General features: G+C 40.8%; 1 protein-coding gene across 6 annotated transcripts; it reads right to left on the bottom strand.

Annotated features, from left to right (window-relative positions):
• Window positions 1-2802: 2802 nt before the first annotated feature.
• CCNJ (cyclin J) lies at window positions 2803-24628 on the bottom strand. 6 transcript variants are annotated; one of them, XR_007145466.1, is made up of 7 exons: window positions 24432-24628; window positions 23666-23775; window positions 18441-18651; window positions 10438-10737; window positions 10191-10350; window positions 8541-9158; window positions 2803-2823 (listed from the first exon to the last, which is right to left on the bottom strand). XR_007145466.1 is itself a non-coding variant. In XM_047826109.1 (6 exons), the coding sequence occupies exons 2-6, from the start codon at window positions 23732-23734 to the stop codon at window positions 8747-8749; spliced, it is 1152 nt and encodes a 383-aa protein (XP_047682065.1). In that variant the 5' UTR covers window positions 23735-23775; window positions 24432-24628; the 3' UTR covers window positions 6177-8746. The 6 variants fall into 6 exon arrangements, 4 of the variants coding, with proteins under 4 accessions (XP_047682065.1, XP_047682067.1, XP_047682068.1 ...); XR_007145465.1 differs by lacking the exon at window positions 2803-2823 and adding an exon at window positions 4305-4381; XM_047826109.1 differs by lacking the exon at window positions 2803-2823 and having other exon boundaries at window positions 6177-9158.
• Window positions 24629-25175: the final 547 nt, after the last annotated feature.

Below are 25175 nucleotides of genomic sequence, written 5' to 3'. Positions count from 1 at the left end.
ATTAACATGATTTTATACTGTTATGGAACAAATAGAACATGTTTTGTTTACATAATTTATATGCCATGATTTTATCATGTTTCTAACAGTTGGCATAACTGCTTTGCTTTTGTGGGAACAGTAGGAGCACATGTTTGCCTGTTGGACTCTCGTCCTCCAAAGCTGTTTTATGCTGAAAATGTGTTCTCGCCAAAACGGAAAAACATCACCATCTTCACAAAGGCTTTATTTGAGGGTGTTATTGTTATGTTAGCCAGAGATCTCTGGGTTGTATAAGTTTGGGGTCACCTAGAGTGTCTATACTTAGAGAATGAATTGATTTATTGTGAAGTAGATGTATTACAATTTTTGAATCAATAAATGGCCATTCTGGAAAGCCTTCTGGTTCTTTACTTGCTGTTAAGTAATACATCTTTGAGCATTGAGAATGGGATCCTATTAAAAAGAAACCTGCATGAGTACTTACTCTTTCTTTTTTTTTTTTTTTTAATTTTTTTTCAACGTTTTTTATTTATTTTTGGGACAGAGAGAGACAGAGCATGAACGGGGGAGGGGCAGAGAGAGAGGGAGACACAGAATCGGAAACAGGCTCCAGGCTCTGAGCCATCAGCCCAGAGCCCGATGTGGGGCTCGAACTCACGGACCGCGAGATCGTGACCTGGCTGAAGTCGGACGCTTAACCGACTGCGCCACCCAGGCGCCCCTACTTACTAAGTCTTTCATCTAGAACTTCTTTGAAACACATAAAGAAGTCAGTCTACCTTATCTGAGATGCTTTTTATGATTTCTAAAAAGATATACAAAATATATTTTTCCCAATTGTAAAAGTAATCCATATGTACTATAGAAAAAGAACACAAAGTTATAAAGGAGAAAATTAAAATCGACAGTCCCACTACCCAGCAATTACTATGTTAAACCCTTTGACGAACATCCTTTAAGATGATCAAATTAAGTTAGTTGTCTTTGAACCAACTAGATTTAAAAGTGATTTTTTAAAAGTATTTTTTAAAATGTTTTTATTATTTATTTGAGAGAGAGAGGGAGAGAAAGAGAGAGAGAGACACACACACACACACATAGCCTGAGTAGGGGAGGGGCAGAGAGAGAGGGAGACACAGAATCCGAAGCAGGCTCCAGGCTCTGAACTCAGCACAGAGCTTGACACGGGGCTTGAGCCCACGAACCGGGAGACCATGACTTGAGCTGAAGCCGGACACTTAACGGACTGAGCCATCCAGGTGCCCCTACCTTCAAGTGATTTGTGAATAAGGGAGGGCTTTAAGCCTCTCTATAATCCAAAGACTGTTTTTACTTAGCACCTCACTGGGAGGAATATCGGTAAAACATGAGTCTTCCTAAATGTACTAATTGCCAATACTCCAGCACATGCCCAATCCTTTCGTTATGTTTCCCAAAACCTTTTGGAGACCATGGTTTCTAGGATGACATATTATTTTGTGATGCCTTGATAATAGGACCAGTAGAGGATATATTTTCTTAAAGACATGAGCAATGTTTCCCTTTGGTGTGTGAAAGAAGGAAGAAAAGTGTGAAACTGGAGGGTGTAGTCCCATCATCTCAGATTATAAGAAGCCACTTCCCTGGTATCTGAAATCCACAAGGCACCTCTGCAAAAAGCAAAGACAAAATATTTGCTGAGCCACTTTCTTGCTTTCTGTGTGTTGGGATGGGGTGAAGACGTCCAGGGCAGTCATCTTTGTGTTCCCTCCAATGCCAAGCCCAAATCCTGGGGCCTAGTAGTGTAGTAGCATTTAGTTAAAGTATTAGCAATTAGGAATAATCAAGGTCAAAGAACACTTAAGGACACATTATTGACACCAGCTCCCTTCATATGCCACTTAACGATGTAAGAGATCCAGATCTTAGTCATGGTTATCACCCTTCTCAGACATGTCGCTGGCCTAGTAATTAATATCTCAGAATGGAGGCAGGTACGGGAACAATCTGCAGACCAATACAAGAACATGGCTGTAATTAGTGGGCACATGCCACCAAACCCTGCACTTTTGTACTGAGGTGGTTTTCTGCGGCAAAAGAAATGTCTTCTGGTGTCTTGGAAACCTTCTGGAGAAGACATGCATGTACAGAAGAGCTTGCTTCTGCATTATATGGGGCATAGTTTTTCAAAGCACAACCTCAAGACTGTCTGCATCAGAATCTCCTATAGTGCCTTCTAAAAATGCAGGCTCTTGATTCCCATTCCAGATTTACTGAATCAGAATCTTTTGGACTTGAGGTCTAGACGATTCTTAGGCAACCTGTTGTTTGAGAACATGGGATTAAGCAGTGTTTCCAAGCTTTTTTTTTTTTTTTTTCCTGTCACTTGGAGTTAGAAATGTGTAATAAAACAATCCTTATTTTTACTAGGGCAGTACATTCATATATTCTATTCCATTCTTTTCTATTCAGTTTGTTGACTGTGATCCATTAAGTTGATTTCATGACCCACTAATGCTGAATTAGAAAACTGGACTGGCACAAGAACAGACACTCAGATCAATGGAACAGAATAGAGAACCCAGAAATGGACCCACAAATGTATGACCAACTAATCTTTGACAAAGCAGGAAAGAATATCCAATGGAATAAAGACAGTCTCTTCAGCAAGTGGTACTGGGAAAACTGGACAGTGACATGCAGAAGAATGAACCTGGACCATGTTCTAACACCATACACAAAAATAAACTCAAAATGGATGAAAGACCTCAACGTAAGACAGGAAGCCATCAGAATCCTCGAGGAGAAAGCAGGCAAAACCTCTTTGATCTTGGCCGCAGCAACTTCTTACTCAACACATCTCTGGAGGCAAGAGAAACAAAAGCAAAAATGAACTATTGGAACCTCATCAAAATAAAAAGCCTCTGCACAGCAAAGGAAACAATCAGCAAAACTAAAAGGCAACTGACAGAATGGGAGAAGATATTTGCAAACAACGTATCAGATAAAGGGTTAGTATCCAAAATCTATACAGAACTTATCAAACTCAACACCCAAAAAACAAATAATCCAGTGAAGAAATAGGCAAAAGACATGAATAGACACTTCTCCAAAGAAGACATCCAGATGGCCAACCAACACCTGAAAAAATGCTCAACATCACTCACCCATCATCAGGGAAATACAAATCAAAACCACAATGAGATACCATCTTACACCAGTCAGAATGGCTAACATTAACAACTCAGGCAACAAGAGATGTTGGCGAGGATGCAGAGAAAGAGGATCTCTTTTGCATTGTTGGTGGGAATGCAAGCTGGTGCAGCCACTCTGGAAAACAGTATGGAGGTTCCTCAAATAACTAAAAATAGAACTACCCTACGACCCAGCAATTGCACTACTAGGCATTTATCCAAGGGATACAGGTATGCTGTTTCAAATGGACACATGCACCCCCATGTTTATAGGAGCACTATCAACAATAGCCAAAGTATGGAAAGAGCCCAAATGACCATCGATGGATGAATGGATAAAGAAGTGGTATATATATACAATGGAGTATTACTCGGCAATGAAAATGAATGAAATCTTGCCATTTGCATCTATGTGGATGGAACTAGAGGGTATTATGCTAAATGAAATTAGTCAGAGAAAGACAAATATGACTTCACTCATAGGAGGATTTAAGAGAGAAAACAGAGGAACATAAGGGAAGGGAAACAAAAATATAAAAACAGGGAGGGGGACAAAACAGAAGAGACTCATAAATATGGAGAACAGAGGGTTCAGGAGGGGTTGTGGGAGGAGGGATGGGCTAAATGGGTAAGGGGCACTAAGAAATCTACTCCTGAAATCATTGTTGTACTATATGCTAATTTGGATGTAAATTTAAAAAATAAAATTTAAAAAAGAAGAAAAAAAAATTGGATTCAGTGACTTTCCATGTTTCAACATTAAACATTCTACAACTAGGAGGAATTGAACAACATACAGAAAATAAAAAATCTCATCCTTTTTTCCCCCTTCCTTTCAGATTGTAGCCAATATGAAGATTGTCAAAATTCCTAGAAGCACAAGAGATGACATACCTGGGCTTTAATCTGTTGTGACTTTGAACAATCAAAATCTTTGGGCTTTTGTTTTCATCATCTATAGCATGAAGCTAGTAGTTCCCTTTACATTTCTTAAAAATTTTCAAGTGAAATTAAAACTAAGGAAGCTCTGTGAACTCTAAATGCATACATTGAGGGGCTCCTGGGTGGCTCAGTCAGTTAGGCATCTGACTTCAGCTCAGGTCATGATCTCAGTTTGTGAATTCAAGCCTCGCGTCAGGTTCTGTGCTGCCGGCGTCCAGCCTGGAGCTCGCTGAGTTCTGTGTGTCTCTCTCTCTCTGCCCCTTCCCTGCTCACGCTCTGTCTCTCTCAAAAATAAGTAAACATTAAAAATATAATAAATGCATACACTGATATAGACATTAAGTATAATACATTAATGTAACACAATTAACGTAATTATGTCCTTTTACACTAATTGTACTTGAAACAGTTTGGATATTGGGGTACCTCTACTCATAACACCTGTTGCTTTCTGTTCATAAGTACACTCCTTGATACCTAGTGGATCGGCTTTAGAGGAAAAGGTACTGCAGAAATCATGTGAATGGTTATGCAAATATTTGGTTCTTTCTGTTATATTCTTCGTTGCTTTCATACAAGAGAAAGAATATTCCTGGGAGAGCAATCTAGATCTTTGGTCTCTGAGATACACTCTTAAGCCTTATAACCCACATACTCTGGTCATTGTTGGGAAAGTGGTAAAATACATGTTCATTAGTTTATTAATCATTTCAAAACATTGGAAAATGGTTAAAATATATTGTATTCATATAATTGAATACTAACAACCCTTCTAACATATATACTTTAATTTGGATGTATTTTAATTTCATGAAAAATGTTGTTGATATATTGTGGAGTACAAAGTTACATATTCAACATGCCAATTATGTAAATATATATGTATATATATGTATACATATAGGAAAAGTGCCAAGAGAAATTATGCCATTTTGCTTTATATTTTTTATTTTCCAAGTTTTCCATATTGACCGATGAGAAAACCACAAATGACCACGAACATCAATAGACAAAAAAGCCTTACTTATTTCTTACTTACTCTGTAAGTATTAGCATAATGGTAGCATTACCTTTGCTTTGATATATCGTGGAGATTGCCCATATCACCTTATAGTAATACTTTGTTCTTTTTACATGTCACTGTAATAGTAAAACAAAGTCCCCTATTGATGGACATTTAGGTTTTTACAATCTTTTGTTCTTAACAGCAGTGGGGAAATAAATAATATATACTCCTCTCATTTTTTTAATGTTTATTTTTGAGAGAGACAGGGTGCGACCAGAGGAGGGGCAGAGAGAGAGGGAGACACAGAATCCGAAGCAGGCTCCAGGCTCCGAGCTGTCAGCACAGAGCCCAACGCGGGGCTTGAACTCACAGACCGTGAGATCATGACCCAACTTGAAGTCAGATGCTCAACTGACTGAGCCACCCAGGAGCCCCTAGGAGTGGAAATTCTTAATCCACACATACAAACCTGTTGAAATTTTACTCTTCAAAACAATTTCTACCTGAGTTTTAAGTTTAATTAAGTGGCAAAAGATATATTTAGGTGAACAGACCACTATCACTCACTGTTGACCCTGCTCCCTCTCACACCCTTGACTGTTTTGTGTCCCTACTTTTCTGAGATCAGATTTCAAATTTTCTGAAGTATGTGTTGTTTAATAAATTAGAAGCTGCGATTGTTAATACACTAACTGATTTTAAGCTCAAAAGTCCAAAAGCTGTGTGCGATATACTTTTATGGGCTTTGATGCTCGGTATGGAATACATAATTACTACACAAACGTTTCCTACCACTTTGGTTATACTCTACATCTGGATGGCTTTTAGTAAATATAATTAGGATTCCAAGTCTGACTAATACGATGACATGGTTCACTGAAACTACAAATATATATCAAATTTATATTTAAAACAAAACACTAAAGCCATTTTACTGAAAACTAGATTTATTTTAAAATTAAGTGCATAGCACTCATCTAATTCCATTGGTGTAGAATTTAGCACCATACTCGCTATTTGCAATTAATGTCACAACACAGATACATTTTGGTTTGCAGTCTGTACTTGAGTAGTGTTTATTTAGTGGACTTTGGTAAAGCCCTTTATACATATCATTAATCTCTTCACAGTACACATTTAATGATGGTCCAGTAATCTCAAAAAAAAAAAAAAAAAGAAAGAAAAAAGACCTACTTTAAAGACTAACCAATAAATTAAACAAAACAAAACCCACACAACTCCCCCCACCCCCGTCCCCCAAGGCTAGCAGTTGTGAGTTGTATTTATATTGAAACCTAATGTTTTAAAAATAGTTCTGATTCTCCAATCACCCCACCCACCCCATCCTGGGTATGCAGCAATAGTAACCAATTAATTATTTTATTCTACCCCCCCCCCAAATTAATCCAGTGTTTAGTTTTTTTAAATATAAACTGGGAAAGTGTTATAAGTTTTTTAAAAAGGCATATTCTTCTATAACAAGAATGACATTTAAACCAATCAATAAAAGCATTTGACAAGACATTAAATTACCATAGGCACCGGCTGTTGTTTCAAGTTGGGATCTCTATCCCAGTATCTTACATTCATAGCATTATTGAGGTAGTTAAAATACTGAAAATTGGACTCCAGGTGCTGGGTTCTGAATGTGAAAGATATATTCTCTTTTGAACCCACTTTCCCCCAAATAATTCAAGCTCTCTTGAGGCAAGAACTACCAAAATCCAATTAGCAGCCTTCTAGAGGAAAAGTGATGATACTTTCAGAAAACAATTTTCATGCTTCAAAACTGCCATGAGTGAGTGTTCTTACCTGAGTGGTTTTTAATCTACCAGACTAATAAATTCACATCATGCCCTATGTACTCTATTACACAAGTTACCATTCTTTTAAGGAAAGGACATTCTCTTAGAATTCATGCTGGCAGAAGCCACCCACCCACATTTATCCACTGGAGCCATCTGGATCAGTCCACTACTGCGTTGAGTCCCTTCCTTTCCTAACAAAAGCCATTGGCTTGATTACTGAGACTCCTGCTGCATACCCACAACACATTTATAATATTGTCTTCAATGCATATTGTGGCAGTCACATACCTGCCATGCAATTTCCCTTCTATTCAAGTGCTATCTTTAAAAACACACACACGCACACACGCGCGCACACACACACACACACACACACACACACACACAAAACAAAAAGACACACCTTACTAATTTTTAAATCAGAAAGCTTCCCTCCACCAAATCTCTGTTCTCCCACAGATAAGAGCACAATGTATACAGTTTCAGTTATTACAATGCTTTCTTTCTTTTTACGTTTTATTCCCTCTGAATTCTTTCCCCCAAATTGCCCTTGCTGTAATGACTTATTATTGCTGTTTTCACTCATGACCAATACAGTGAAATGTCCCAGGGCAGTTCTGGGGCTGATGTAATGAAAGTGGCTACTGAAATTTAGTCATCAGTTCCTTTGCCTGCTTACACTGACTGGCTGGATTGAAAGGCTGCTTATAAAACTTGTCTTCCACGTAACAAAGTGCTGCTCTAGCACAACCTGAGAACTACCCTGGCCACATTCCATTTCAAAATAAACCTATAGGACTTCATTCTAGTACTGACAGTTTACAGCCAAGCCTTCCCTTGAAAAAACCTCTAGAGTAACATCAATTCTGAGTATAAATCATTGATTGCACCGAGAAATGCAAAACCTCTGTATGTATCATGAATGATAGGAACCACTTCATTCGTTCTAAGCTATAATTATGTTCTCATTTGAAAACACATCCTAGCAAGAGTATTTTAACCTATGTTATAAAGGTAGTTCATACTATAACATTCCCAAAACATGTTGCATTACAGTTAAGTGTTTCCAAGTAGTACAAATTCCCTGAGTTAAATGTGTTTTAATTCTAAAGATATGAGGTTGATCACTTAGGGGGAAAAAATAAGAAAAACTTATGACCATGATTTTAAGAGATCTAATCCATCCTTAATCTTAGTACATGAATCCAGATACTTATATTGTGATAGGAAGTTATATAGAATCATCTAAAAAAAATTTTTTTTCTTTTACTGCAGATTGGTATAGAATAGCAATTCATGAGTTTAAACTTAGTAAAAAATTCATTTGTGGATCAAAAATGGAACTCAAAACTGCAGAATAAAAAAAAAAAAAAGGACTTCTTCAAAAATTAATACTGTAACTTTCCTTCATAAAAAGACCGTTTGGCAAGTCCACAGATAAACATTAGTCTCTGACATATAAGCCGACACTGGGCCCAGAGCCCACCGCAGGCCAATCTCAAAATGGCGATTTGGAGTCTGTCCAAATTTTGTTGTAGTGAATATTTTTGAAATATTTGGACCATCAGCCAGGGCTTGAAAATTTTTGTCATTATAGGGATGTGTTTTAACAGGATTTGATATACATACTGTTAAAGTGTTTGCGGTGTTTGTTCGGTCCTCCCAGGTGTTTGTGGCGCACTGAAAGGGATTTTCAGTCTTCCTAGCACATGCTGGTATCTGAAGAGTTCTGATGCAATCTGGATCCCTTTCCTTTTGAAGAGAAGTTTACAAAAAGCTTGCCCCAGAGCTTCAAGTCACAAACAGTCTGGGTCAGGTATTACCTTCACATAAAATCACCTTTCAAAGCATGGAGTAATGCAAGGGTAATGTTCATTTATCTGATAACTCCGGTTATAAGAAACATTCAGACAGGGCTTAACTTCTACTGGTATTGCCAGTGACATCCCAACACCAGTCTGCACATGCCCAAGGCCCTGAACACTAGTTTGGAAGCCAGCAGGACACGTCTGTAGTGTGTAAGATGAGGTGTGTGTGGTGGATACAATCTGCTGACAGCTTGGTTGTTCCGCTACAGGATGGCGATACTGCAGTGAGGTCTGATGCGTCTGATGGAGATACTGAGGCTGCTGAAAGTGAACTGGCCGCGAGGGCTGAGAAGCTGACTGGAACACACTCAGCTGTGCTGGCTGGGATCCTGCCTGTCCTCTCTGTTTGTTTGCCTCTTTCACATCATTATCATGAGCGCTGCGTAGAGAGAAAGAAAAATGTCAATAATACTACTTCCAATTCGGGGCGCCTGAGTGGCTCAGTCGGTTAAGCATCCGACTTCGGCTCAGGTCATGATTTTGCAGTCGTTGAGTTTAAGCCCCCCATTGGGCTCTGCACTGGCAGCTCGGGGCCTGGAGCTTGCTTTGGATTCTGTGTCTCCCTCTCTCTCTGCCCCTTCCCTGGCTCATGCTCTGTCTCCCTCTCAAAAACAAACAAACACTGAAAAAAAAATTATAATGTTACTTCAACTCTTCAACAGTTGACTCCATGCACTGCCCCACTGCCCAGGTAGCAGTCACTGTAACCATAATTTTAACAACAGTGAGATTTTACTCTTACCCTTCTAAAAGCTCCTTCCTTTGACACAAACCTTGGGAATTGGCTGCTGGTAGCTCTGAGGCCTATTTCCAGCTTGGGAAATATTTCCACAATAAGCACTTAAAACGTGGCTGCCACTTTGGTGACATCTGGTGGCCCTACAATTTCAAGATGTGGAGTTGGGCAAAAGGGCAAGATTTGCCTGGACTGATGAGTTGTGAGCTCACGTTAAGAGCAGGTCCTTTCCTTATCATGTACCCCAAATCATGACAGCAATGACAGCCTCTCACTAGAAAACAGCTAAAGTACAGCTTTCTGCCAAGTACTAATCATAAAATAGCTTGCTCATGGCAGCTAGTAACTGTCAGAGCCAAAATCCTAAAAGCTGTGCTTTTAAGAAGTTCTTTTCAGAGGGACACCTGGGGGGCTCAGTCAGTTAAAAGTCTGATTTTGGCTCAGGTCATGATCTTGTGGTTTGTGGGTTTGAGCCCCACGTTGGGCTCTGTGCTGACAGCTCAGAGAATGGAGCCAGCTTGGGATTCTGTGTCTCCCTCTCTCTCTGCCCCTCCCCCGCTCACACTCTGTCTTTCTGTCAAAAATAAACATTTAAAAAAAAAGGAAGTTCTTTTTATGGCCTTGTACATGAAGAAAAGTATTGAGAAATCACAAACACGAGGTAAGGAGGCTTACATCAATAGCCGTTCAATGCACTGCACTAAAAAATCCCAGGAGTAAGCAGTAAGACGATGCAATCTTGTAGGCCACGTTGGAGAAAGACGAAGTATAATCCTTGAAGAAGCCACACACGCAGCAGCTACTAAAGAAGGTGCATAATTTAGAAAGGCATAATCTGTGGAGACATCAAAAATGAACTTAAGCAACAGAATACACAAGTTACAAGCTCACAAGTCACTTACTGGCGTCCACAATGACTCACCTTGCAAAGATACTTCCAGGAAGTAATCTGCATACTTGGCCATGTAGAGTTTAGTTTTTTCCAAGCAAATCATTGGCCAGCCATCATGAAGATCTGTTTCGTGTACTGCTTCAGAGAGATAATACTCAATGAAATGGGCAGCTGTTGGAAGGCAGAGGTTCCACTGAAAGGTTTCTAATAGTAACAGTTCCATATGTAGCAAATTTTGCTTTGTTAATACTAGATTCATGTTAGTCATACAACCCAGGCTGTTGAGCTGTTCCAGCTTAGGCACACTATCTTCTTTTTCTTCGAATTTACCTTATAAGAAAAGGGGGGAGGGGTAAGACAGAGAGACAAAATGTTATACAAGTGATCATTATAGGTCTGGTCACTTCAATGGGATTTGCTGTCTTACTGCAAAGACTTAGATCCAAAGACATTCTTTCTCCTCTCTTGGGCAGAAACAAGTGTGCCAGAACTCTGGCTCTCATATTTTGCAGTATCCTCTCCTGGTGCCTCCATCCCTTACTCCCTACCCGCCTCTAAACAAAAAATGGAACATGTAAACATTCTGATCTATGTCATACTGTATAATGAAAATAGTCATATGTGCCAATGAAAAAATAACTCTCAAATCACCAGCACAATCTTTTTGGGGAAACTTCTTTTGGCAAGGGGGGAACAGCAGTGGTCAGTGGGAGAACAGGCTTTTATTTTAGAATAGAAGAAAGTTTAAAGAATTTCATGTCACGGAGTTATCTGAAATCAAAATAGCTAAGCTTCAGGGGCACCTGGGTGGCTGAGTCGGTTAAGTGTCCAGCTCTTGGTTTCGGCTCAGGTCATGATATCACAGTTTGTGAAATCAAGCCCCGAATTGGGCCCTGTGCCGACAGGTGGAGCCTGCTTGGGAGCCTCTCTCTGTCCCTCCCCTGCTCTCTCCATCTCTCTCTCAAAAATAAATACATAAAAACTTCAAGTGGGGCGCCTGGGTGGCTCAGTCGGTTAAGCGTCCAACTTCAGCTCAGGTCATGATCTTGCGGTGAGTTCAAGCCTCGCATCGGGCTCTGTGCTGACAGCTCAGAGCCTGGAGCCTGTTTCAGATTCTGTGTGTGTCTCTCTCTCTTTCTGACCCTCCCCCATTCATGCTCTGTCTCTCTCTGTCTCAAAAATAAATAAATGTTAAAAAAAAAAACAAAAAAAAAAACAAAAAAAACTTCAAGTGTTTCATTCTGGCTTATTTTCAGCACAATCTCAATTCCAGAGAGACAGTGGAAGAAAAAACTGGGTGAATATCTAAGAAGCATTCTCATTACACTGAAAAGCCTCCTCTTCTGAATTCAAACAAAACCTAGGTAAGTCTCTTACCAAAAAAGGAACAGGAGAATACTTTATATTTACTTTTGTATCCCCTTACAAAGTAGGAGTAGACATTCTGATAGCTGTACTTTATTATTCTAAGGCATAAACTTCTTTTCAGGAAATACTCATCTAAATGTGCAGCTGAGGAATAGAATTCCCTCTCCAGCCCCAGAATAATGTTTCTACAGATCATTAATGTACCATCTTACACTTTAATTTACTGTATATAAATCATTCATTTTAGGTATCTCTAGAACTTATGGCTGGAAAAAATTCAAACTATCCAGTACCGGTATGGTTTTCAAGATGCAGCATTAGAACCAAAGAATTGTCTTCAAATCTCTCTGGGTTTCTTCCATGGTGGTCCACAGAAGACAGGAAATTATTAACTAAAGCCTTCTACCTTCTACTATTATGTTCTATTTTACATTAAAACAGTCATATAATATTGCAATTATTTGATTGTATTGTATGCAATACAATCTATCATATAGATTTCTCACAAAAGCTTTTATACTTGTTCAAAATTATAGTTGTTAGACTATGTTACATATTACTCTATAAAATTTTTTGTTTTACTATTTTGAGAACTATTTCAACATATTTGATTTCTTTGGAAATCTTGTAATTTTATTTTATCCATTTAAAAACATGTTTTGGAGAAGAGGCAGAAAGATTGTCAAAGCAATAGAAACCACACAAGCTTCCCTGTGAAGTTTCTTTTCCAAGAAAGGATGGGTTTATATCATGTGTTGGAGGTGCTACAACAAATGGTAATGGTCACCAGCCCAGATGTTCAGCAGACCAGAGTCAGTGGTGCTATTCAAGTCTGTCCGCCCAGGGCTGGGGAAAAAGTACTGCTGGCTACCTTGGGTCTGGCTTACGGGGGAGGGGACCTGGGATAGGTTTTGTCTCTTTTGCCAGGTGAGTCAAAACTCATGACTTAATGAAGAGGTGAAGTCCAAAGAGAATTTTTCTCCTGCCTCAGAAATTTTGAGTATCTTTAGATCTAAATTACTCTTAACTATATATTGCTACAGGTAGGAGGTGGTCAAAAAACCATGTACAATTCAGACTCTGAAAGAATCTAGATAGCCCCTCCCAATTCAAATCACATACAGATGAATTTCACAAGTGTTTCCAATGATATACTCAGTAGGGCTGAGAGCACTAAAGTGATCTTTACAAGCTGGTCATCCAGCATCATCACTGCATAAAGATACGGGAAAGGAACCCACTGTTCTCCATTGTCAGAGTGGAGAGTGTCCCAGGAATTTAGTTCAATCCCTCTGGATGAATCATTAAGGTTTTCAAAGTACCCTGCCATTTGTGTAGCAACAGCAACACCCTCAGTGTACTTCAAAGGAATATCATAAAAATTAATGTGTTTATTTACATCATGCTTGAAGTTCCTTTGAAGAAATTAATACACTATAACTCACTGTTTAATTCAAGGATCAAGAATGTTTCATATTATTTCTTTGAAACTTTCAACACTGAAAACAAAATTGTCTAAGACCAATTTCAAAGCTCAAAAAACGAAGGCAATGAGGTTGGCTGATTCATTCAAGGTCAAGTAAGCTGAACCAAACCAAAAATGGAAGCCAAAAGGAAGACTTATGTTTGAATTCCCAAATCTGTACTTCTAGATCAAAGTATTGCACTAGGTTATATGGGGACAACAACTATCAAAATAGACAGAATTCTGTATTATTAAAAATCTATGGGGTTTCTGTATTTATAAAGTACTTGGCGGTTACAAGTGTAAAAAGAAAGCCTTTGTACCTTGACTTGCAAAGTTAAAAACAACCTGTGTACTGCATGACTATACTTGGGATTTTATTCAGGCTTAAGTTTTTTGGAACTTTTTCATTATATATAGTGATATACTCCGATACATAGATACTAAAAGACTTAAAAATGTGTGACAGAGTCAGTGAGTACCTGCATTCATAACCATCATTTTTGTTGTGCTCAAAGCTATGTGCATGGGTATTTTAAATCTACTTATCTGCAATACCACATACAGATCACAAAGATCAGTTTCTTCAATTGAAAGGAAATACCAGAAGCCATGTGATTATATTGATAAAGGCCCCAAACAGGAAATAAGGGCACAGGAAATTCACATCTGCTTCCCAGAAAATAAAGAATTAGACGCCACAGAAACAAAACATCGGACTTTCTTTCCTTTATAGGAAATGCTCAGATCAGCTATGGAAACCAGCACATTTTCAAAGCCAGCAGTGAATGGTAGGTATATGGCAGAAGGAGCCAGGATCCTATGTCACTGTATACTCTGCCAATAGACATTTCGATTCTTTTATTATTGAGCAGGAAAAAAGTCATCTTTGATACATACTAAGAATTTTCACAAATTTGTTAGACTACCAATCTAAGAGAAAAACCAAGTAAGGAACAGGAAGAGGCAATTCATAGGGGGAAAAAAGTTCTATTCATATTTTAAAAAAGGTTCTATTCATATTTAACTATTTGTATTAAAAGATGTAAATCAAGTCAACTAGGAAGTAAAATTTTCACTTTTCAGATAACCAATTAAAAAGTTTTATCAACCCATTACTGGTAAGCAAGGAGAAATAAGCATTTGTCAGATTTTCACTACTAATAGCCTATCTTACTTTTGGCTTCATCCTGATTTTGAGATCATTTCTTAGTTACACAAGACCTTGACCAAAGTATCAAAACCCTCATATCCAAGACTGCTTCCGTGCTCTCTACAAGTTCAATGCTGATCACAGAAGCCAAGGGAAGCCAGGGTATACAAGACAAAGAGTTAGAACTTAAGAATTTCCCAGGATGAAGCACAGACTTTTCTGGAAAGAGCCAGAATCTTTAGAGCTAGGGAGTCAGACTAAAGATTATAGAAGAGTTTATAGAAGAATTAATCATTATGATGCTAACATTTATGTTTCAATTTCCTATGTGTTTTTAAACATCTTACCCTACTTGATCCTCACAACAACTCTGTCAGTTAAGTGTCTTTATTTTCATTCTACAGACAAGTAACTTCAGACTTAAGGGTTGTTGAAATGCATATTGCTGACAACAGATTCAAACCTAGGAAATTCACCACCGTAATCCCTACTGTAAAACACCATACGGCTCACTCTTTCATCAGAGACAGCCTGTCGAACCTTTCTTCCCAGCTCCAACAGTACAGACATACAGGCAGCTGGGTACAGATATTACCTGGAACTCACAAGCTGTGCTCCATCTTTGGCCAAACTACTGACAGCCTCCCATCCTATTTAATAAGCAGAATCCACTGTCCCCCAGTCCTGTCAGCTGCAAGCTGTTCTCCACTTTTACGCAACAGGCTGCTCACCCTAAAGCAGGGAGCAGATGGGGAAGGCGAGCATACAGAGTTCAATCACTCTGGGAGGAGAGAGGCAGGACTTAAACAAAGTTTATGAAACCTAATTGGAGAGCTGCCAAAGATAAGAAAAGTGTAAGAATGTTAAGAAACACTAGAATGTACTCCACAAATTAAAAACAGACACCAGATACTAAAAATAGGCTACCAGTTTATACGCATCCTAAGTACGTTTGTAGCAGCAAACCTACAGAATAGAGACAGACTACTAAGGGTCTCTTTGATTCCTGACCCAAGGATACAGCCGACAGCTTAAACTCTTGACCACTGCCTACTTGGAGGGGCTGAGACCCTAGGGGATACCTATCTCACTCTCTTCACTATCCAGTGGAAAAGGAACAATGTAAAAACAATTCCTCTCTTTCGGCAAAGAGAGGTTAGCGGATGCCAGCAGAACAAAGGGAGGAGGTATCTGACGCTCAGCAATAGCTGATCAACAATTCATATTTAAGCCACAGGAATACAAATCCTAAAGCCTAGTTCCTTGAAAATGTGCAAAAATCATCTTCAATAAGTTGATCATAATCTTAAACAGTAAGAGATAATTAAAAAAACAAGAACAATTAAAAGCTCCATTTCAATCAACCTAAGATGGTGCACAAATAAAGTATCTTTTCCCCAAATTGTAGAAATTTCAAGAACTTGGCACCAATGCTAAACACTGCATGGTGGCCAGAAATCTTAGATTATTCAACTAGAATCCCCAGGAAACTTTAGCAATAACATGTAGTTTAAGAATATCTAGGGGCGCCTGCGTGGCGCAGTTGGTTAAGCGTCGGACTTCAGCCAGGTTGCGATCTCGCGGTCCGTGAGTTCGAGCCCCGCGTCGGGCTCTGGGCTGATGGCTCAGAGCCTGGAGCCTGTTTCCGATTCTGTGTCTCCCTCTCTCTCTGCCCCTCCCCCGTTCATGCTCTGTCTCTCTCTGTCCCAAAAATAAATAAACGTTGAAAAAAAAAATTTTTTTTAAAAAGAATATCTAGTTGAGGGGCGCCTGGGTGGCTCAGTCGGTTGAGCGTCCGACTTCGGCTTAGGTCACGATCTCGCGGTCCGTGAGTTCAAGCCCCACGTCAGGCTGTGGGCTGATGACTCAGAGCCTGGAGCCTGCTTCCGATTCTGTGTCTCCCTCTCTCTCTGCCCCTCCCCCGTTCATGCTCTGTCTCTCTTTGTCCCAAAAATAAATAAACGTTAAAAAAAAAAAAAAATTAAAAAAATAATAAATAAAAGCAGTGATGGCCACAACAGGCAATATCATTTTTCATGAACGATCCTAAGTTTTAAAAATAACCTAACTTGCATATGTGATTTCTAGTGTCTATTATAAACTGATCCTATTATAAACTAACATTTTGTAGGATAAGAAGCCATTCCATTTGTGAATCCTCACACATCCAATGTATCAAGTGTGGGTTTTTCTAATGCTATGCCAACTACGAAAGCACAAAGGGCTTCACAGCCAGTGTGAAACACATACAGAATTGTACATGAGATTGCTTATGAGAATGAAACTTTAATTAAAGGTTAAAGGTTAATTATAAATGTACAAGTATTACCTCTCCAGCATTCTGGATAGAAGGGAGAGGAGCAGGTGATGTGTCTGGATCATAGAGGACAACAGATTAAAGGAGAAATATAGATTTTCAGAAAATAGTATTCTGGTAAGAATTTGGCTCAAGGTGTATGGGAACAGGGAGGGAAGATAAGACTGTAAAGGTGGCTGGGACCAGATGCAAGGTTCTAAGTGTTAAAGAGTTTCTACCTTAACCCATAAAGAGTGCTACGTCACCCCCGGGGCTGTGTTTATTTATATGCAGTGTGGTCCACAAAGAATTTGAAATACGCAGGAGGTTATCAGATCAAAGGAATAGTAATAAGAATAGAAAAAGAAAAAGAAAATGAAAATCTGAGAAGAAATTAGTGCCACAAATGGTATCACAAGGCCTGCATTTGGTTTTAGGTTTACTTTCAGTCAAAGCACAAAACTGTTCTACAAAGAACTCTGGTGGTAGCATGTAGGGGGAATGTTCCTTAGACAGCACTCACATAAGATCCCAAACCCTCAAGAGGGGGTTAGAAATGAAGGCAGTAGGTGTTACTACAAAGTACTCTGAAGTGGGGATTACATTTCTACTGTAAATGACATTACTAAAAGAAAAACCCAATTTTAATTCCTTTACTCACCCTCTTTCTCTTCAGTCAAGATACTAACAATGAAATGAATTACAGGAAGAAACTAAGAGAAAGAGCCACCAAAAGACCCAACAGTACATTCTTCATCAGGTAACAAACAGGATTTATCAGAGTCTACCATGCAGACCACCACTGAGCCAGGCCTATTGCAAAAACAGTCTTTCCCATTTGTAGAAGCTGCCTGTGAACCTTCAGCTCATTAAGTCAACTCATTATGTAGTCAGTAGAAGGTATTCTAACAACACAAGACTACAGTACCTTTTGGACAGAGTTTCTCAACCTCAGTTCCACTGACATTTGGGGCCAGAAATTCTTTACGGGGCGGGGGGGGGGGGCCTACCTTGTGCATCATAGATATTTAGTAGCACCCTCTACTTACTAGAGCCCTCTACTTTAGACTAGAGGCTAGTAGCACCCTCCCAGGTTGTGACGACAACCAAAACTGTCTCTACCCAATGCCAACTATTTACTGTGGGTCAGTTTTTCCTGGTTGAAAGCCTAAGGCAATGGCTCTCAAATGGAAAGGTACATCAGAATCAGCTTTGGAACTCAAGCCCCATGATACAGATTCTAAGTCAATAGATCTGGAGTGGCCTAGACATTTGTATCAGAATCTTCAGGATGTAGAGCTTAAGCACGTAAGTTTTTAAAAGGCTTCAGAGCTAGTCTTTTTTTTTTTTTTTTTAATTTTTTTTCAACGTTTATTTATTTTTGGGACAGAGAGAGACAGAGCATGAACGGGGGAGGGGCAGAGAGAGAGGGAGACACAGAATCGGAAACAGGCTCCAGGCTCTGAGCCATCAGCCCAGAGCCTGACTCAGGGCTCGAACTCACGGACCGCGAGATCATGACCTGGCTGAAGTCGGACGCTTAACCGACTGCGCCACCCAGGCGCCCCCAGAGCTAGTCTTTTAATGTCTAGTTAAGAATGATTATGCCAAGAAGCACTTTCAACATAAACTTTCTGATATTAGTAAACTGGAATGAATGCAATTTGGTGATGTTTCACTGACCTCTATAAGAATTTATTTTATTCCAAACAATGGAAACTTCTAGTCATGTAGATGAGGTTCATACTTACTTGCTAGAAGCAGACAGGAAAGTGCAACTAAATGCAGCTGCTGGATGGAGATGTCATACCGATCCATAAATAAGTCCAGCAAATAGACAGCCAGATGTCGGGCAGAAGGGCAGAGAGTGAAGCGATTGCTCACAATGGCAATCAGGTCAGCAAAATACCTTCTGAGACTTAGTTGAGGGGACTGGCCTTTGTAGGAAGGCAACTTCAGCTCCTAAATCAAGAGGAACAACATTTAGTCTAACTTGGCCTGTAGGAGTAGTATCCCTATGATGCAAAGACAACTTTTGCCCCCAATATGTTAGTGTTATAAGTGCCTAAAACACTTCTTGAAGGAAACACAAATTTGAAAAAGTTTAATGCCATAATGAATGGCATTTAAAATTTAAAACCAAACTTTTCTCCTTATTTTTAAACATCTGTGAGGTGAGAAGTTATAGGTGTTTCATGCATTAATTATAGAAGGGATATATTCCAGCAAGATTTTTGTATCCTTTTTTCCCTACCACGTGTTTTTAGAAAAACACTGCTACCAAAAACCCAACCACACCACACATATACACCCCCTTTAGGAGGCTCAAAGCTTTGGGGTAGAAGGTAACAGGTAGTGAATATGCTCCTAGTAGGTCAAATACTATTACACTTGCAGAGACGTGGAAGGTAGAGACTAGTATTCATCCACTAGTATCTTCTAAGCATGTTTCCATTTGAGCAGTTTTATGATCTCTCATTTGCCACTACCTTTTCATATACCTAAAATTTCTCCCATCATTGCTGTTCAATCTCAGAATTACATGAACCATTTTTCGAAAATTAGAAATTTTCTATACTATTAAAGTATTTCCAGAACATACAAAAAGCAGAAAGATAAAAAGGTTCTAAATTCATTTCATGAGATCAGCATAATACTAATATTAAACCTAATAGGTATCACAATAGCAGGAAATTACATAGATATGACCTCAAAACCACAGGCAAAAAAAAAAAAGATCAATTAAACATCAAAATTTAAAAGTTTTGTGCAAAGTTCACTCTTTTCAACAGAATGAACAGGCAATCCACAGAATGGAAGAAAATATTTGCAAATCATATATCTGGTAAACGGTTAATATGCAGATTATATAAAGAACTTTTAATTTTTTTTTTTTCAACGTTTATTTATTTTTGGGACAGAGAGAGACAGAGCATGAACGGGGGAGGGGCAGAGAGAGAGGGAGACACAGAATCGGAAACAAGCTCCAGGCTCTGAGCCATGAGCCCAGAGCCTGACGCGGGGCTCGAACTCACGGACCGCGAGATCGTGACCTGGCTGAAGTCGGACGCTTAACCGACTGCGCCACCCAGGCGCCCCTATAAAGAACTTTTATATATGCAATCCAACAACAAAGAACTTGCTTAAAGATGGGCAAAAGGTTTAATAAACATTTCTCCAAAGATATATAAATGACCAATAAACACATATAAAGATGCTCAACATTATTAATCATTAGGGAAATGCAAATCAAAACCATTACGAGATACCACTTCAGACCCACTGGGATTGCTATCATCAAAAAAATCCAAAACAGAACACAAGTGGTGACAAGAATGTGAGAAATTGGAACCCTTTTGGAATGGTGGGAATATAAAATTGTACAGCCACTGAATAACGATATTACAATTCCTCAAAAAAATTAAACATAGAATTATTATATGATCCAGCAATTCCACTTTTAGGTATACACCAAAAAGAACTGAAAGTAGGGACTCACATATTTGTACCTCTCTATTGTTAGCAGCATTATTCACAAAAGCCAAAAGGTAGAAACAAACAACCCTTCAGTATATGAATTGATAAAATGCATTTTAGTTTAAGATGAAAAAGTTCTACAGATGTAGAGGTAAAAGTAACACAATGTAAATGTACCTAATGTCACTGAACCATCCACTTAAAAATAGTTAACATTTTATGTTGTAAAAACTTTACAATAAACAAACACCAAAAATGGAACTTACATATCTGCCTAACCAATAAGAGCTAAAATTTTAGACAAAATGTTAGCCAACGTAATTTAGTAGTATATCCAAAGAATACATCATCAATTGTAGTACACCCTAGGAATACAAAGATGGCTTGATATCAGGAAATTTATATATAATAGTCTAATAAACCAAAGATTATTAGAAGATAATACAGTAATCACAAGTTATTACAGAACAGAGAGACAGAAGATCTAACCCAGCTCAGGAGATGGAGTGCTGGGAAAAAACAAAGCCAGGGGAGGCTTTCTTTAAAAGAGGCTTGAACAGGTCTTAAAGACTCACTGGGAAACACAGCTGGAAAATACTTTATTTGGTGGAGTTTATTTTTCACTATGTTAACTTATTAAATGTGGATAAAACAAAGGCAAGAACACCAAGGACCAAAAGATTTTTAAGAGTGTGTCTAATACATTCTCTTTATATCATTTTAAATGGTAAACTACAAGTGCTTACCAGATGGCTGTCAGATTCAGTTTTCTTCATCCAGATACTACAGTTATGTAAGCATGAAAAAATGACCTATGCTTCTCTCAGCTTACAAGTTTTTTTATAATGTCTATTCCTGATACTCTAGAATTTTACACTCTTGTTCCCGTCTGCTTCTCAGGATCTCATGGGACCAAAGCACGGAGACCTGAGCAGGTCGTCTCCATCTCCAGTCTCAAGTACTAGTCCATTCACCATCCTAAATGCCATCCCTTTCTCAGAACGGGCTACTGTCCAGCCAAGATGGAAATAAAGGCATAGAAGCAGTACTCACAACTGTAAATACAACTCTGTGGGATATTTTTGGAGTGTTTTTCACAAGCTAGCATTGTTCCCATCTGTCATAGACACTCCTGAAAATACTTCCCAGCCATCCTAGGATTTTAGTATACATAGCATAACAATATGAGAAGATAACAATATGAGAAGTGTAAGAAGACAGCTGCTTTATAGGGTTTTTGGGGGGAAATGGAGGAGAAAATAGTTATATTTTACAAAAAATCAGAACAGCTGCATTTGGGGTTGAAGGGAATTTCCATTTGCTATAATTTTTACCCTCCCCTAGTAGATGCAATGCTGCTGGTCAAAGCAACGATTACTCCACACACCTTGGATCTAAACAGATAATTCCTTCCATTGTGTCTAAATGGCAATTGTGCAAAGGAAGAGCTAAATTGAGATGCTGAGTTATGTGAGATTAGACCTCACACAGGCAGAGACATGTCTGTCTCATCCACTATTACCATTCTAACACCTGGCATAGTACCTTGTATACTGCAGGTATTCATATATGTTGAATAAATAAATAAGCATGACTATCCAACTAAATCACTAAATTAATAATCTGGAATTAATTTTTTTATAAGAAAAGTTCATTTTAACTTTTCTTGACTTCGGTATACTACAAACAGGGGTCTCTCCAGTTCCACAAGATTCAAGTTTTACCGATAAACATATTTACCGATTAATAAATTTTTCACAAAGTGTGACTATTGTGTCAATTGTGGCTTACACAGGGCTTAAAGATAAAATAAGACAACCCAGGGTAGCACGCCACAGGTGACCCAAGGTAACTTTCAGTGGCATTCCCTCAGGCCCCACGCTCCAATAGTTCGATAGTTCATAAGCAATTTTAGTACAGGCTTGTGTCTTATTCCTTCGATCCTCTTTAGAGCCTAATACACTGGGCTGACATTTAGAAAAGGAGAACATTTAAAACTAAAAGACCAAGGGCGCCTACGTGGCTCAGTTGGTTAGGCGTCTCTTAGTTTTGGCTCAGGTCATGATCTCATGGTTTGTGAGTTCAAGCCCCACGTCAGGCTCTGTACTGACAGCTCAGAGCCTGGAGCCTGCTTCGGATTCTGTGTCTCCTTCCCTCTCTGCCCCTCCCCCACTTGTACTCGGTCTGTCTCTCAGAAATGAATGTAAAAAAAAAAAATCTCTAACCTTAGATACAGGTACAGTTGTAACAATTTAAGTCGGAATTAGGTTTTCTAATGTAGTTAACCTGGTTTAAAAAAAAAAAAACTGACGATACAAGTTCATTATCATCCCAGGAACTTTAACTCCAACAGTCAGTAACCTTTTTATTTTTTTAAATGCTTATTTATTTTTGAGAGAGAGAAAGAATGCACAAGTGGGGGAGGCCCAGATAGAGTGAGATACACAGAATGTGAAACTGGCTCCAGGCTCTGAGCTGTCAGCACAGAATCTGAGGCGGGGCTTGAACCCATGAACTGTGAGATCATGACCTGAGGCCAAAGTCCGAGGCTTAACCGACTGAGCCACCCAGGTGCCCCATAGTATCCCTTTTATTAAAGAGGCAGTTGTTTTGCTTCTTTCTCATTTTCTGTACATAACAAACGGCCCTCTCCATCCAGGATGAAACTGAGTTAAGTTAGGGACAGTTTTGGATGTGGTCTCTCTTCTGGTTATCAAAGAGGCAGAGATGACCCGTTAAACTGAGATGTGACATAAGAGCAAAATTGTTAACTTAAGAACAATACACAGACTTTGCATTGTGCCAGAAAATTGCACCGAACCTCCCCTCCCCCTCCAATATGTATTAAAGTCTACTTTCTGCTTTCAGTTAGCTGGAAGGAGCAGCTAACTCCTACCTTAAGGCATTTTGAACAGCCCCCAAATCTGGGGCGGGAGGGGGGGGGTCTCAGGGAAAAATAACAACAGTCACCTCTTTCTTAGGGCTTATTATGCCCAAAGCACTGCTGTAAAGCACATGCACAATAACAACCCATTTAATCTTCACAATCTCCCCACAAGCCTCATTCTATTATTATTCATTTTACAGATGAGGAAATTGGGAAAGAGAAAATTAAGTAACTTGTCCGAAGTCTTATAGCAGGCAGGTTAGTGGACAGGCTGGGGAATTTATGTACAGATGTGACCTAACAGCGGAACGCAACAGCAACTACAGAACGAGGGCTACTCTGCCCAATAAAAGCCAGCACACACATCTGTTTAAAAACAGTATCAAATTCATGTTCCACTTTCCCTCTCCCAAATACCACGCTCCACCCTCACTTAAGTTACAGGTTCTTCTGATACATCCCAGGGAAGAAACCCAGGAGTTAATTAACCTCGAGCAAATAAGCAAACTCGCCTTTTCTGGTCTGGAAACTAGTGACCGGACTTCCCAGGGAGCCGCGATTTATACTAACTGGCACAAAACACTGAATGGAAAAATCGGGCACCGAAATTACCTTGTATCGAAGCGCTTGATGAATGTCGGCGGCCAGCTGTCCCCGCCACCACTGCCCCTCCAGCTCCATGGGACCCGGCGACGCGCCTGGCCAGACGCGGCAACTTCAGTCTGTAAGACACACCCCAGACGCGGTCAAGGCCGGCTCCTTCCACACGACCCTCAGCGCCCCCTCCCCGAGGGGTGTGACCTCAAGCCACCCTGGGTGGCTGCTCCTCTTCACCGGACTCGACCTAAAGCCAGCACCAATCCAAACCAATTCCCCGACGCCGCGCGTAAGGCCCGAGCTACCCAGTCAGGAGGAGCGGGCTCGCGCTGAGAACTGCCGGCCTGGGTGCCGGGCAAAGGGGACCAACTTGGAGTTCCCAAGGCGCGGCCCGGGGTGCGCGCAAGGGAAGCTGGAGGCGGAGGCCTGGCTGGGGGCTCCCCGCGTCCCGGGTTCGAATTCTCGCGCCGGCCCCGGGCAGCGGAGAGACTGACACCAATCGAAGATCCCTTGAGGCGAAAACCTCCCGCGAATAAACCAGCAGACGAATACCCGTCCGGCCCCGGGTCCCAGCGGCAGCCGCTAGGGCACTCGTTTCCCCCTGGGGGGGCCTCCCCGCGGCCCCCGCCGGGCCCGGCACGCACCCAGGCCGCCTCCACCTCGTCCAGAGCTGCGCACGAGATCGCGCGGCCCCAGAAAGGCGAACAAAAGGCCGGGCCGGGCGGGTCCGGTGCCCCGCGCCCAGGACAGGCCTGCCGGTCCCCACGGCGGCCTCCCTTACCCGGAACCGCGGCCCTCACAGCCCCAGCCCCGCCGGCGTGCGGGGGACGCCGGCCCCGCTCATGATGCGGACAGTCGGCCGCAAAGCGCCGGCCTCAGCTCGGGCCCAGCGCCGGGGCGCTCGCGCCGCCCATTGTTAAAGGACCGGCAGGCGGCTCGGCGTACAAAGCCAGCGCGGGGGCACATGCGGCCCCGCCGCTGCCAATCTCGTCTCGCGATACAGCCGGGTCACGCCGAGCCGTCCAATCGGCGGCCGGGCCGGGTCCAGGTGCAGCGTCTGGCTGCGGCTCGGAGGCCCCAACCGGGACCCGGCGGCGTCAACCCCCGCCGGCCCGGCGCGACCCGGTGCTTGGAGCTGCCCAGCAGCTCCACCACCACCTACCGTGAGGCCCGCCCGAGCGGCGGGCAGAAGGCGCCGGAGAAATTATAAAGTTCATCCTCGTTCCGGTAGTCAATTTGGTCATGCCACTCACCTGCTAAGAACCTTCGATGGCTCCCGATGCCCGCGGAGGAAAGTTCGGAAGCTTCAGCTTGGCCTTTTAAAACTCATTGCAATGTGGATTCAATCTGTTTTATCTCACATCATAACAGCCCCGTTTTACATCCTAGGATCTGCTCAGTGGCATTACCAATCCCCCCCACCCCCCGCCCCGTAAATGATTTTGGCCGTTGCCGAAGCACCTAAAGCGTTTTCTCTGTGAGATTCTGCTGTCTCTTTAAGTTCCACCTCGAGACCCACTCCTTC

Source organism: Prionailurus viverrinus, chromosome D2, assembly GCF_022837055.1.
Source record: "Prionailurus viverrinus isolate Anna chromosome D2, UM_Priviv_1.0, whole genome shotgun sequence".
Classification (NCBI taxonomy): Eukaryota; Metazoa; Chordata; class Mammalia; order Carnivora; family Felidae; genus Prionailurus; species Prionailurus viverrinus.
The sequence above is the reverse complement of the archived record's forward strand: the minus strand, read 5'-3'. Positions and strand labels throughout refer to the sequence as shown.